General features: G+C 33.4%; 1 protein-coding gene across 1 annotated transcript in view; it reads right to left on the bottom strand.

Annotated features, from left to right (window-relative positions):
- Window positions 1-13435, bottom strand: part of CNTLN (centlein) — a 314787-nt gene that overhangs the window by 124323 nt on the left and 177029 nt on the right. The window contains exons 11-12 of the mRNA XM_007465654.1: window positions 10593-10714; window positions 9108-9227 (exon numbers count right to left, since the gene is read on the bottom strand). Coding sequence (XP_007465716.1) covers window positions 9108-9227; window positions 10593-10714 — 242 coding nt within the window. The remainder of the gene's footprint in view (window positions 1-9107; window positions 9228-10592; window positions 10715-13435) is intronic.

Here is a 13435-nt window from a genome sequence, read left to right as displayed (position 1 = left end):
ATGGTTATCCAAAAATACATTTGTTTTCAAAATATGTTATGATTAGCAGACATTTTTTGGCTAGGAATTTTATTTCCAAATCATGTTAGAGAAATGCAGTGCCTAAAATCTTCATTTCTACATATGGAAAAAAAAATATTCTTGTTTAGGAAGACAGGGAGTTGCTTTGCAGAAGAAAAAAATAGCTGAAATTTCCTACCATGATATTTTGATTTTAACTCCTCAAGAAATTATTATTGAATTTTATAAAATATTCTGTGAAATTACAACCTACATATATTTAATATTAAACCTAAGAGAGACAAAAGTACTCCATCCTGGGTTATGCCATTGATCTACAGCTTGTTTACTTTTCATCATTTAAAAAAATGATCAAAAGATCACTGAAATAAAGACTTTAGTTATTATTTAGAGGGTAAAATTCCCTATATCTATAAAACAAGTTTTTAATCGCAAATTCTAAACTCCTTTATAATTGACCCCCAACTCTAACTACCTTCATCAACAAGTTCACTACTCAGCATCAACTAGGAAAAATATCAGTAATTCTTTGCAAATATTTTGCATTCCCATACAGAAGTTAGAAATATTTGTGATGTGGAATCATTAAGATTTGGTATGGACTGTTATAAGGAGGTCAGATAGAAGAGTAAATCAATTATAATCCCCTAGGTTTCTGGTTTGAGCAAACGGACAAATCATAATGCCATTTTCCCTGTTGTATGCCAATACTATTCCCTTATTAAAAGTTCTTATCATAATTTGCTTGTTTTCCCTGCTAAGCTGTGAGATCCTGACAAAAAGGGTGGCATATTATTTCTCTTTGTGTACCGGTGTCTAGCCGAGTGCCTAGCTGCAGCATTTTATACAGACTACAGATTAGTATTAAAAGACCAAAACCCCCCCGCCTACAGCAAGCTCCTGATTTATTTAGCCAAGGATACAGAAAACATACAGTGAGTGTCTGCACACCTTCCCTTGACTTCTAGGGTTCCTATCAAAGACAAGCTGGATTTGCTGTATAATAAAAGCTTAATACCCTGTGGCACCTGAGCCCCTTTTATACTTTTATATCACTACTCAGAAATAATGTACACAAATACTTATATACTAATGTTTTTATTTAGCAGCATGTTAATATGACTTTGTTGGTTCATAAATCTAACTTAGTGTCAGTAAGGCAACATCCTCAAATAAGTGAAAAAGCTATGAGCCTACTGGCATTTCTGAAAGCTTTCCTTGCCTCTTTCTATCTAGCATACCAAAGAGTGGTTTCACCTCATCAGCACACGGCAGCTGCCCCTAGAATAAACCTCGTTAGAGTTTGAAATTAGTACTCTTCAGTACAACACTGCATATTCAGTTCCTAGCTTAGTGCCTAGTTCTAAATTATATTGTTTCAATATTGAATACATAAATAAATGAAGATATGAGTATTTGTTAGATAATATCGAAGGAACCAGCCAATTTATTAGTTCATACGTTACCAAGTTCTTAGTCTTTTAAGATATCATTATGATATAATAAGTAGATGTATTTTATAAATCTAAATGAATTATTATAGGAACTATACTCCATGCAAATTTCTCAAGCCCTCATTATTTCCATACTACAGCCCCAACAAATAACTCTGACCATACTCAGTGGTAAAAACACCTGTAATATAGGTCAGTGGTAGTGTCATTTTTAATTATATTTTAAAACCTGATTTGGAGTTGCCACACAATTTTTTTTATTAGGATTTTGAAAAGTTAACTCAACTTTTACGAATGGATTGGATTTACAGTTGCCACAGAATTTTTTATCAGGGTCTTGAAAAATTAACTCAATTTTTAAGATTGCTCTTAGAAGTACTATTCAAATTTGTTTTAAAAGTAGTTTTAGTAGACATCTTCTTTTAATGTTTTCTAGCCTTATATTTTAAAGATAGTTATTACTGTATAAATAGGGATAAATCTTACTCCTTAAACAGTCAGGACTGAGTACTATTAAACTAGATCCTGCTGTATGCCACAAAAATAAGAGTGCCTGGTCTATAGAAAAACCAGCTGAAACTTCTTGTTGCTGACAGGGGGTAGACGTATTTATCCCTATTCTTTCCATTAATTAGATATAAAAACCCTGAACACAATACAGGAGGTCCCTGACTTACAATGGTTTGACAATGACTTTTCAACTTCACAGTGGTGCAAAAGCAATATGCATTCAGTAAAAACTGTACTTAGAATTTTGAATTTTGATCTTTTCCTGGGCTAGTGATATGCTGTGCAATACTCCTGCATGATGCTCAGCAGCTGCAGAGCCGCAGCTCCCAGCTAGCCATGAAATCATGAAAGTAAACAGCCATTTACAACTTACAACCATTCTGCACCCATACAACCATTTTGTTTTCCACTTGTAGTACACTAGTCAGTAAATTATATGAGATATTTAACCCTTTATTATAAAATAGGCTCTGTGTGAGATGATTTTGCTCAACTGTAGGCAGATGTAAGTGTTCTGACACATTCAAGGTAAGCTAGGCTAAGATATGATGTCAGGTAGGTTAGTTATATTAAATGTATTTTTAACTTATGATATTTTAAACTTATTATGGGTTTATTGGGACAGAACGTCAGCAATGGCTGAGGAAGATCTGTACATAAAACAAATACAAGAAGACTCTGAAAGGCAAAGAAAAGAAGAAGAATAGGATAGGGACCTTAGGAGTAGAGGAACAGCACAAGAAGACCAACTCACAGTGATAAGTTCCCTGGCTTTCTTCTTTGCTCATAAATATCTGAAACTAAGTACTGGAGAAACTCATGACTGAGAAATGCCAACAGACACAAACAAAATGTCTCAGGGAAAGTCTGCTCTCTCAAGCCAAAGAACCAGGAAAGGGACAGACTAACAGGACAGAAATTTTACTGACAATAACCACCCCTACCCTAGCCATATACCACTAGAGGAAGAAAAACAAAAAAACAGCCTTGGGCTTCCCTGGTGGTGCGGTGGTTGAGAGTCCACCTGCCGATGCAGGGGACATGGGTTTGTGCCCCTGTCCGGGAGGATCCCACATGCCGCGGAGCAGCTGGGCCCGTGAGCCATGGCCGCTGGGCCTGCGCGTCTGGAGCCTGTGCTCCGCAATGGGAGAGGCCACAACAGTGAGAGGCCTGCATACTGAAAAAAAACAAAAACAAAAACAAAAACAAAAACAGCCTTGCTCTCTCTAACACTGAAGGCCAAGTGAGAAGCCTGGACCCCCATGCCCATCAAGTGGTAATGAGATACTCCTTCACACCCACTTCAATGTAATGTCAGCAGAGGTCAAGTTAGGAGCTAAGACTCCCACCTCTTCCAGGCAGTAATAATGTGACCCTCTCCCTCAGGCATGATGCCATCAGAGATCTGCTAAGTAAAAGATTTAAATAAGATCCAGAGTCTCAAAGCATAATACTCCAATGTCCAAGAGACTACTGAAAATCACTTATCATACCAAGAACAAAGAAAATCTCAACTTGATTGAGAAACCATAACTAAGAAATGATACCACCAAGATAATGCACAAGTCAGAATTACTTGATAAGGACTTTAGAGTAGCCATGATTAAAATGCTCCAATGGACGGTTATGAATGATCTTGAAAAAACCAGGAAGTCTCAGCAAATAAATAAGAGAAATAAAGAAGAATCAAGTGGGAATTTTAGAATTAAGAATCACAATAACCAAAAAACAAAACAAAAAAACTTCACTGCATGGGCTAAATAGCAGAGGTGATAGACAAAAGAGGAAAAAATCAGCGAACTTGAAAACAGAACAATAAAAATTACCCAATTTGAACAACAGAGATAAAATAGTCTGAAAAATAAAATGAACAAAGCCTCAGTGACCTGTAGGACAATACTAAAAGATCTAACATTTATGTCAATTGAGTCCCAGAGTAGAAGAAATAGAATGTGGGGCTGAAAGAAGTATTTGAAAAAATAATGACTAAAATTTCCCAAATTTGACAAAAGGCACATACCTAGAGATTCAAGGAACTTAGAGAATTCACAGAAGAGTAAACCCAAAGAAATTCATGCCAAGACATGTCATAATCAAACTTTTAAGTAAAGACACAGGAAAAATTCTTGAAAGCAGTTAGAGAGAATGATGTATTACTTTTAAGGGAGCAATGATTCAAACAACAGTGTATTTGTCATCAGAAACCACGGAGGCCAGAAAGAAGTGGTACATCCTTCAAGTGTCAAAGAAAAAAACTGCCAACCTAGAATTCTCTATCCAGTGAAAATATCCTTTACGAATGAAGGTGAAGTGAAAACATTTTAGATAAAGGAAAACTTAGAGAATTTGCTGCCTACCTTAAAAGAAGGTCTAAAGAGAAGCTCTTCAAACAGAAAGAAAATGATAAAAGAAGAAAACTTGGGAAAAGAAAAAATATATAATAGGCTACCCTTCTTTTGAAGTTTTAAAATAATATTTGACAGCTGAAGCAAAAATTGTAACATCAACTAATAGGTTTCTCTATGTATTTAGAGACAAAAGTTAAGACAACATATTATAAAGGGAGGAAGGTAAAAGCACACAGATAGAAGTAAGGTTGCTACATTCCTGAAGTGGTAAAATGTTGACACCAATAAAGTATAATAAGATATGTGTGTAAAATACTAAGAGCAAACACTAAAAAAAAAAAAAAAAAAAAACAACTTATTCAAAGAGATATACTCCAAAACCTTATAGATAAATAAAAACCAATTCTAAAAAAATGTTCAAGTAACACATAGGAAGGGAGGACAAGAGAAACAGAGGAAACAAACAGAAAATATAAATAATAACATAGTAAACTTAGCTGTAACATATCAATAATGCAAGATATGTCAGCATGTAAAAATGTAAATTATTTCTATACACTAGCAATGTACAAGTAGAAACCAAAACTAAAGTTTATAATATCATTTATAATAGCTCCAAAAATTAAATACTTTTGTACAAATCTAACAACAGTATTAGACATACAGAATCTGCATGCTAAAAGTACAAAACACTGATAAAAGAAAATCTCAACAAATTAAGTATTCATAGAATAGAGGACTCAACATGGTTAATATGTCAATTCTCGCCAAATTAATCTATAGATTTAGCACAATTCCAGTCAAACTTCCCACAAGATTTTGGTAGTTATAGCTATTTTTTAAACCTATTTTTATAGGTAAAACTTTTATGGAAAAGCAAAGCGATGAGAAAAGCTAAAAGAATTTGAAAAACAATAAAGCTATTTGACTCACACTGAGTTCAAGACTTATTAGAGAGCTACAGAAATCAAGACAGTATGGGGTTCACAAAAGTTTAGGAATTCATATTAATGGAATAAAATAAAGAGTCTTGAAATAGACCTGCAGAAATATAGTCAGCTGATATTTGGCAGTTACAAAGGCAATTTATTGGAGAAGGAATAGTCTTTTCAAAACTGATGTTGATACAATTGGGCATATATCTTTGTAAAAAATGAACTTTAACCTATAACCCACACCTTATACAAAAATTAGCTAAAAAATGGATCATAGAGCTAAATATAAAACTCTTTAGAAGAAAATATAGGCTAAATACTTGTGACGTCAGGTCAGAAAAATAGTTATTAGGTATGACATCAAAGCCATAATCCATAAAAGAAAAAAATTGGTAAGTTGGACTTTATCAAAATTAAAATTTTGTCATGCAAAAGACATTGTTCAGGGAATGAAAAGGCAATCTACAGACTGGGAGAAAATATTTTCAAATCATATATTTGATTAAGTTCTTGCATACAGAATATATAAAGAACAAGTATTGTTTAATTAGTTTAATAACCAATCTTTTAAAAATGAGCTAAAGAGTTGAAGAGACACTCGTAAAAGAAGATATAAAGACAGCAAATAAGCACATGAAAAGATCATTACCATGAGCCATTAGGGAAATGCAAATTAATATTACAATAGAATACCAATACACACTTATGGGAATGGTCTTAAAAAAAATGGCAACACCAAGTGCTGACAAGAATGTGGAGCAGCTGGCTCATATGAATTCCTGGTAGGAATAAGAATGGTATAGCCACTCTGGAAAACAGTTTAACAGTTTCTTACAGAGTTATACATATGTTGACCATACACACAGCAGTTCTACTCCTGGGTATCTACCTTAAAGAATTAAAAAGTTATGTTCACACAAAAATCTATGTATAGGACTTCCCTGGTGGACCAGTGGTTAAGACTCCCTACTTCCAACACAGGGGCTGCGGGTTCAATCCCTGGTCAGGGAACTAGGATCTCCTGGGACACGTGGTGCAGCCAAAAAAAAAAAAAAACAAAAATCTATGTATACCAAAAAACTATACATAGTTCCGAAAAACTAGCAAAGACCCAAAAATTCTTCAGGAGAGAGACAAACTGTGGTACACCTATACAATGGAATACCATCTAGCAGAAAAAGGAACGAACTGGACGAACCGACATGAATGAATCTCAAAGGCATTATGCCAAGTGAAAGAAGCCAGTCTCAAAAAGTTACAGCTTATATGATTCCATGCATATAACATTCTGAAAAAAGGCAAAGCTATAGGGAGGAAGAACAAATCAGTGGTTGCCAGGTTCTAGGGATGGTGAGAGGATGTGACTACAAGTGGGTAGGACAAGGAAATTTTTTGAGATGATGGAACTAGTTTGTATTCTAATTGTGGTAATAGTTACTTGAATCTATTGTGCATGTTATAGATATATGTAATATATCTATAACACTATATGTGCTACAACTCAAAAAACTGTATGCTAAAATGTACTATATATAAATTTAAAAAAATTCTGTCGTCAGTAAACAAACTTCAATGAATAAAAAGACATGTTTCCTTTCTTATTGTTTCATCATGATATTTCTAGTTTAATTTTTAACATTATATTTCATTAGAACGTTCCCAAGAAAACTCCCTGAGAGTAGGAAGTTTGTCTGATGTTCTCATTTCATTCACCTAGCAGCATGCCTGTCACACAGCAGTAACTCAAACACATTTCTTAACTGAATAAATGTCTCACAAAATAATCCACCCCCCAAAACATTATTATATGACTTAAAGTTTATATCAATTATTTAGCACTCTTCAAGGTTATCACCTCAAACTTCACTATTATTTAATAAATTAAAACTGATATGAAAAATAAATATTTTTCAAATGGCTATCACATTAATAAATTTAAATGAATTTCAGGGGGAAAAAATCCACACTTTTAATGACTCTTAGCATCTAATTTACAGAGCTACTTGTAACATACGCATACTGCTGGGTGAACAGACCAGGGTTCTAACAGTTCCCGTACTTCCTTAAAAAGGCTTTATTATTTTTTCTTTAGTTCTATTTCATTAATGAGTAAAATAAACCTCAAATAAACACCACTTACAACTAACCTCTGCTTGAACATTTTTGGAATAGATTAGATCTTGCAACTAGTTAATTAGGTTTCGCACCTATTTTGTCCAAAATTAACTTTTGTATTTGGAGACAAAAAGATCACGAAAGATTATCAGAGAAAGTAGAAATACATGCTACACCACAGATAAGCCCTATGAAAATATTATGTTAAGTGAAAGAAGCTAGTCACAAAGAACCACATATTATATGACTCCATTTATATGAAATGTCCAGAATAGGTAAATCTATACCCACAGAAAGCAGATTAGTGGTTAGCTAAGGGGTGGAGAGCAGTGGAAGAATTAATGGAGGTAACAGGTAAACTGTGTGGGGCTTTTTTGGGGGAGTAGGTAATGAAATTGTTCTAAAATTTATTGTGATGATGGGTGCACAACTCTTCGAATATTCTAAAAACCACCAACTTGTTCACTTTATATGTTGAATTACATGGCTTTTGAATTATATCTCAACAAAGCTATCAAAAATTATCAGGGAATATATCTGGGACAAATCTATAAAATCTACAAAAATTTTCAAGATAAGAAACTTTATTATCAGCATCAAACATTTAATACTAATAGAACATAGTATACTTTGAGGTAATTGGAAGTATACATTTAAATGTATACTGATATGATCATGTCTTCAAAAGTTTATCATTGCATGGAAAAAAGTGGTAATCTAAAGCTACATGTGTTATTATATAGTATGTAAAATAAGATTCTAATTTACAGCTATGAAAATTCAATAATATTTAATCACATTATGCCACATGATACTAAATTCTAGTAATCTAAAAGACATCCAGCCTTCAAAAAAATTACATGGTCTGAGTGTAAAAAATTTAACTTTAAATGAAGAAATAGTTAAGTAGCAAGAGGCTAATTGTGTTGGTCTAACTCCTTTCTGTTTAAAAAAAAAAAAATGTCCTTTCTTTGCCAAGCTGAATATAATACCTTGTGAATTATAAGATCAAGGAAGCAAACTGTATGTTTTCTAAAATATGAGTATCCTTCATCAAGTTTTATACTTAGGGCAGCTAAAAGACCTATGTGGAGGGATCAGCATTAAGCCCAAAGGACAGGCAGTGCACAGCAATAAAGAAAGCAATTCCCTCGTGTCTTTTGCAGGTCACCGCCAAGGACCATGTTAGCAGATCCATACCAGACCTTTAACAGGCAGTTCTGCTGCTACCAGTAATTAGCTTGGACAGCTCTAGCTCCAAGAGTAGCAGCAAGGCTACACCATAATGAGCTCAGCTGGGATTAGCAGGACAGGGCAGGGAACCAAGAGAGCTCAGGCATTCTGCATTGCGTATGTATCTAGGAGATCAAACAAGGATGCCTGGCTAGGTTATCCCCTCTCCACCTCATTCCAAAAATGAAGCACGGCAGTGTCTAAAATACAGGCTAATGAAGAGCGACACCTCCAACAGATGAGAGCCACATTAATTAACACAATCCCTAGATCATATTATACAGTTTCAGCTAGAGCTAGCAAATGTGCAACTTGTTATTGCATTATACATGTATATATTTTAAAAGCTAATCTTTTTTCTCACTTTTACAGGCAAACCAGATTATTTCATTTTCCAAGTTTTATAAGGAATTTCTCTCATGGCCTTTCAGACACAAAGAATTTCTCTCAAATGTTTATCTAAGTAGACATTGTTAAAAAAAGAAACTCACTTTTGAATCATTAGCTCCTGGTTCTCCCTTTTGAAATAGGCCAGTTCATTCCATACAGCGTCAGAATCTTCTTGTAGAAGTTTTTGGGGATCTTCTCTCTTTATTTTCCTGATTTCCATCCTATTTTTAAAATGAAATTGCTTTCTTACTTAACATGTTCAAAGTATAATAAAAATTCATTTATACATTCCCTAAAATTTAAAAATATCTATTGACCAAATTTCTAAATCAAGTTCACTATGCAATGAATTTCCTAAAACCTAAGTATGTAGAAATTAAAATCCTACATCATGATTTCCTAAAAAGCTAAACTGCTATGGAAAGCAAACTTTTAAGCAGACACATGATATTCTCAGGTCTATTTCTCTCATTCATTCTACTAGTAATAAAACATACATTGCAGAAATGTCACAGTTTCAAAAAAGGACTATAAACAATCATCACATCTAGAATTTGCTGTCAACCAATCTGAATGTGGTTTATGTGCTCTATCTTAAAACAAGCAGTTATCAGTGAATATCAGAATATCAGATAGTTAGCAAGTAGTCTTCAAACTTCCAGTGACTACTAAAAAGTGAGGTAAGCAGAGGCTAAATCCAGGACAAATAGATTTATCATTGCTTTACAGAAAAGCAGTATGAAACACTTTCTGTTCTTCAAAGGAAAAATCAGATGTGACAATTACCTATGAAACATGCCAAATGCCCTTTACGTTTTCATTTTCTGTACATAAAACAAACTGTTCATTTTGCTTTTGTAAAAGTGCAGTACTGGGTAATTTAGAAACTATTTCTCTGTAGAACAGACCAATGTGTATCATCAGCATTGCCCTAAAGGATCCATCTCAAAAGATGAGAGGGTAGTAGATTTTCTGCACTCATTCAGTCCTTTGCCCTCTGTTGATACTGTTAACAGGGGAGCCATTTACGACTAACCAAGATCTGAACACCTGTTCAGAGCAATTGAACTGAGACTGCCAATTCATTCAGATAAGCTGCAGAACAAACTGATGGATAGTAAAGATTTTCAAATTGCATATCAGGTTGAAGTAGTTTTAAGATAGTTAACTATATACGTGAATTTCCTACTTCTCATGTCTTTCAAATAAAACTTAAATACTTTTTGAGTTATATATATTGTAACACCAGTATTTTATTATTTAGAGTAGTTTTTCAATCATATGGATGTGAACTATTTTTGTTTTGTTATATACTTTTGTTAAGTTACTCTATATATATTAAAAATATATACAATCATTCATAATCATCTATGCTAATGATTTCTTCAAATGATAGGAAAATCTATAGTTATTGCTAAGATATTTCTATTTTCACTTATTATACTCTCTATTTTAAAATCCTCAATAAAGATCTGACTACCAAATAATTTCTTTAAAATCAAACAAAAGCCATTAAAGCACCTATATGATGCTACTCCATTCCATTTAATATTTAGGGAAATGGCTTTATGAGCTGTGTAACTCACATGCCACTGCCTTCTTCCCACTGTTTTAATTGCTCTTTTACTGCTCTGTAGTTGGTCTGTAACATCTGTAGCCTTTCCTTGTGTTTTTCATGGGCATCTCTTAGCTCATCATTTTCTTGGCTCTGTAGAACACAAAAAAGCAAGTATACAAATCTGAACAAAGTATTAGTATAATGTTACAAATAAAAGGCTACCAATCTAAGTATGAAATTTGAAAGAAAATAGTATGTAAATATGAATTAATTTGCAATACTTATTTAAGCAGAAGAAAAAGAAGAATTCCTAAAGTCACAGAACAGGTTTGCTTGATAAACTTGAGGCACTCATGGCATTTTAAAAAATCACTTAAGTAATCGCAAAATTTTGGCATCAAATTCGTTTCATTCCTTTCCCTTTTGATAATTAGTATATATACATGTATTTATGAACCAATCTTACATATTAAAATTTTTTTTCTTTTCCAGGATTTGTCCACACATAACACGTCACTATTTTGTTAGTTTTAAGTGCACATATAATTAGTGTAAGGACACTAATATAGTAAGACCATAATCTTAAGAACACTATTTAAATTAATTCAATTTCTTTTACTATAGAATATGGAAAAGAACACAGAAATCTATATTATGACAATTAAACTAAATAAACTAACATATAGGTAAAGCCCCTGGCACTGTGCTTGCCCAATAGAGGCTCAAAGCAAAAGTGAGCTTTTTACTCTGTCCTCTTTCCAAGTACTAACAGTGATGCCCTTATCATTTAGAATCCAAATGTACTGTTTCATTGACTATCTGTCTCTCACCCCAACAGTGAGTTAATACCTTATCGAGTCTGCATTATTTTACTGCAATTTTACCTGTCTCAACAGTATTTATATGTTGTCATTATACTTTGAATATATATCTAGTAGGATAACTTCAATAATTCTCTTAAGTAGTTATTAGGACATATTAGAGCCCTGTGTGTACCGAGTGGTATGTATGCCATATGGAAATGGAAGTGCTTGATGAAAAAGCATGAAAACGGCATCACTGACGGGGAAACTAGAATAAATGTTATTCTAAAGAGTTTTAGAAGATATAAATCACAGCCACTGCATAATTACTTGCTAAAAAGTAGCATAGTTTAATACTATGGTTAAAAATTCAGGATATAGAATTCAATTTTGTTTGTTTCAGTTGGAGAACCATATATTAAGAACCTATTATATGCAGGGTGTTAAGTGCTGATAAGAGTTCAACTCCTGCTGCTCAAACTTACTAAATTTTACCTTGACATAGCTGCTTAAATTCAACGTGTCTCAATTTCTCCATCTTCAAAATGAAGCTATTTATGGACTTTCCTGGTGGCACAGTGGTTACGAATCTGCCTGCCAATGCAGGAGACATGGGTTTGATCCCTGGTCCAGGAAGATCCCACATGTCGCAAAGTAACTAAGCCCATGTGCCACAACTACTGAGCCTGCATTCTAGAGTCAGCAAGCCAAAAATATCCCATGGGCAGTCACAGAATTAGGTCCATTTATTAGATCATTCAATAAAATATTTACAGAGTAACTTCTATGTATTTTGTAATTAAACTAGCTAAACTAGAGACTCTAACTTCTGTGTACAAACAAGTCTCAATGACTAAAATATTAGAAAATAGTAAAGTTGCATCAACTGACTTTTCTCAATGATGTTTGTAATTCTACTTCTGAGTTGATAAGAATAGAAATGATTCTTGATCAAATCATCGTTTGCTCAAAGGTTTCTTGACAGGCATAAAGCAAACTAAGAACATGTACACTATTAATAAAACAGTGGCTCAATCTTCAGAGTATGATAGCAAGGTTTCTTAAGTTTAAAAAAAACCATTTATAGAATACCAAGGATTCCATGGATGTTTAATTTCAGCAGAATGTATAAACTTCATGAATATTAGAGCATTAAAAAATAAAAGACATATAAACTATATTCAAAGGACATATTAATGTTATTAAATGGCATAGAAAAGTACTAAAAGAATTAAGTTGCCAAATGCATGAAAGTTTGTAAAGCAGAGATTCATGGCACTAGTAATCGCAAGGACAGTAAGAATTTCATAAAGCTTTGATGCACTGGTTTCCAAATTAAATTTTATAATTCACTACACCCATGAATTCAGGATTTGGAATTGGGTGGGATTTTTATAATAAGAACTTTCATCTCTTCTATTACTATTGACTCTACAACATTGGTTGCCCATCTTGAAAACAGGTACAACTAGCCACAGAAGAGAGCTTAGTAAGACAATATGTTAATGTTTATACAATTACATTTTATTATAATATATAGTATTAGAATAATATGCACGAACAGCATGGCAATGTATCAAAATTTATATACATATGTACCATAGGCTCCTGAAATTTCTTTATTCCTCCCTCCCTCCCTTCAATCCACCTTGGTGATCAACTTGGGACCCTAAAGCTACCTACCATGCCATGATCATGTCTTTTGTCTTTAGTTTAGTGTTTCCAACAGTATCTTCCATGGAGCAACAGTCTTTTGGGAAATATTAATAGGCATAATCAAGTAAATCTGATAAATAATGTATTTCTACCTTCCTATAGATTCACAATGCACACTGGTATGTTAAAGGATCACAAAAATAGAAAAACGTTAATCCATTGATCACATATCTAAGCAAGGAACATTTTGTCTGCCATGTTCCCATTAGCTTCTTGCAGAGCAGTAATCAAAAGAATACCAACATGGGAAAGACCATGACAAAAATTCAACATGTATTAGTGGGAAATGGTCTTCAAAAGGAGCTCCATGATCCCAATGTATTTTAAAAACCATAAGACACTGTTATGTGTT

The sequence above is a fragment of the Lipotes vexillifer genome, unplaced genomic scaffold (assembly GCF_000442215.2).
Source record: "Lipotes vexillifer unplaced genomic scaffold, Lipotes_vexillifer_v1.1 scaffold31, whole genome shotgun sequence".
Lineage (NCBI taxonomy): Eukaryota > Metazoa > Chordata > Mammalia > Artiodactyla > Lipotidae > Lipotes > Lipotes vexillifer.
Note: the sequence above shows the minus strand (reverse complement) of the source record. Positions and strands in the feature narration are given on the sequence as shown.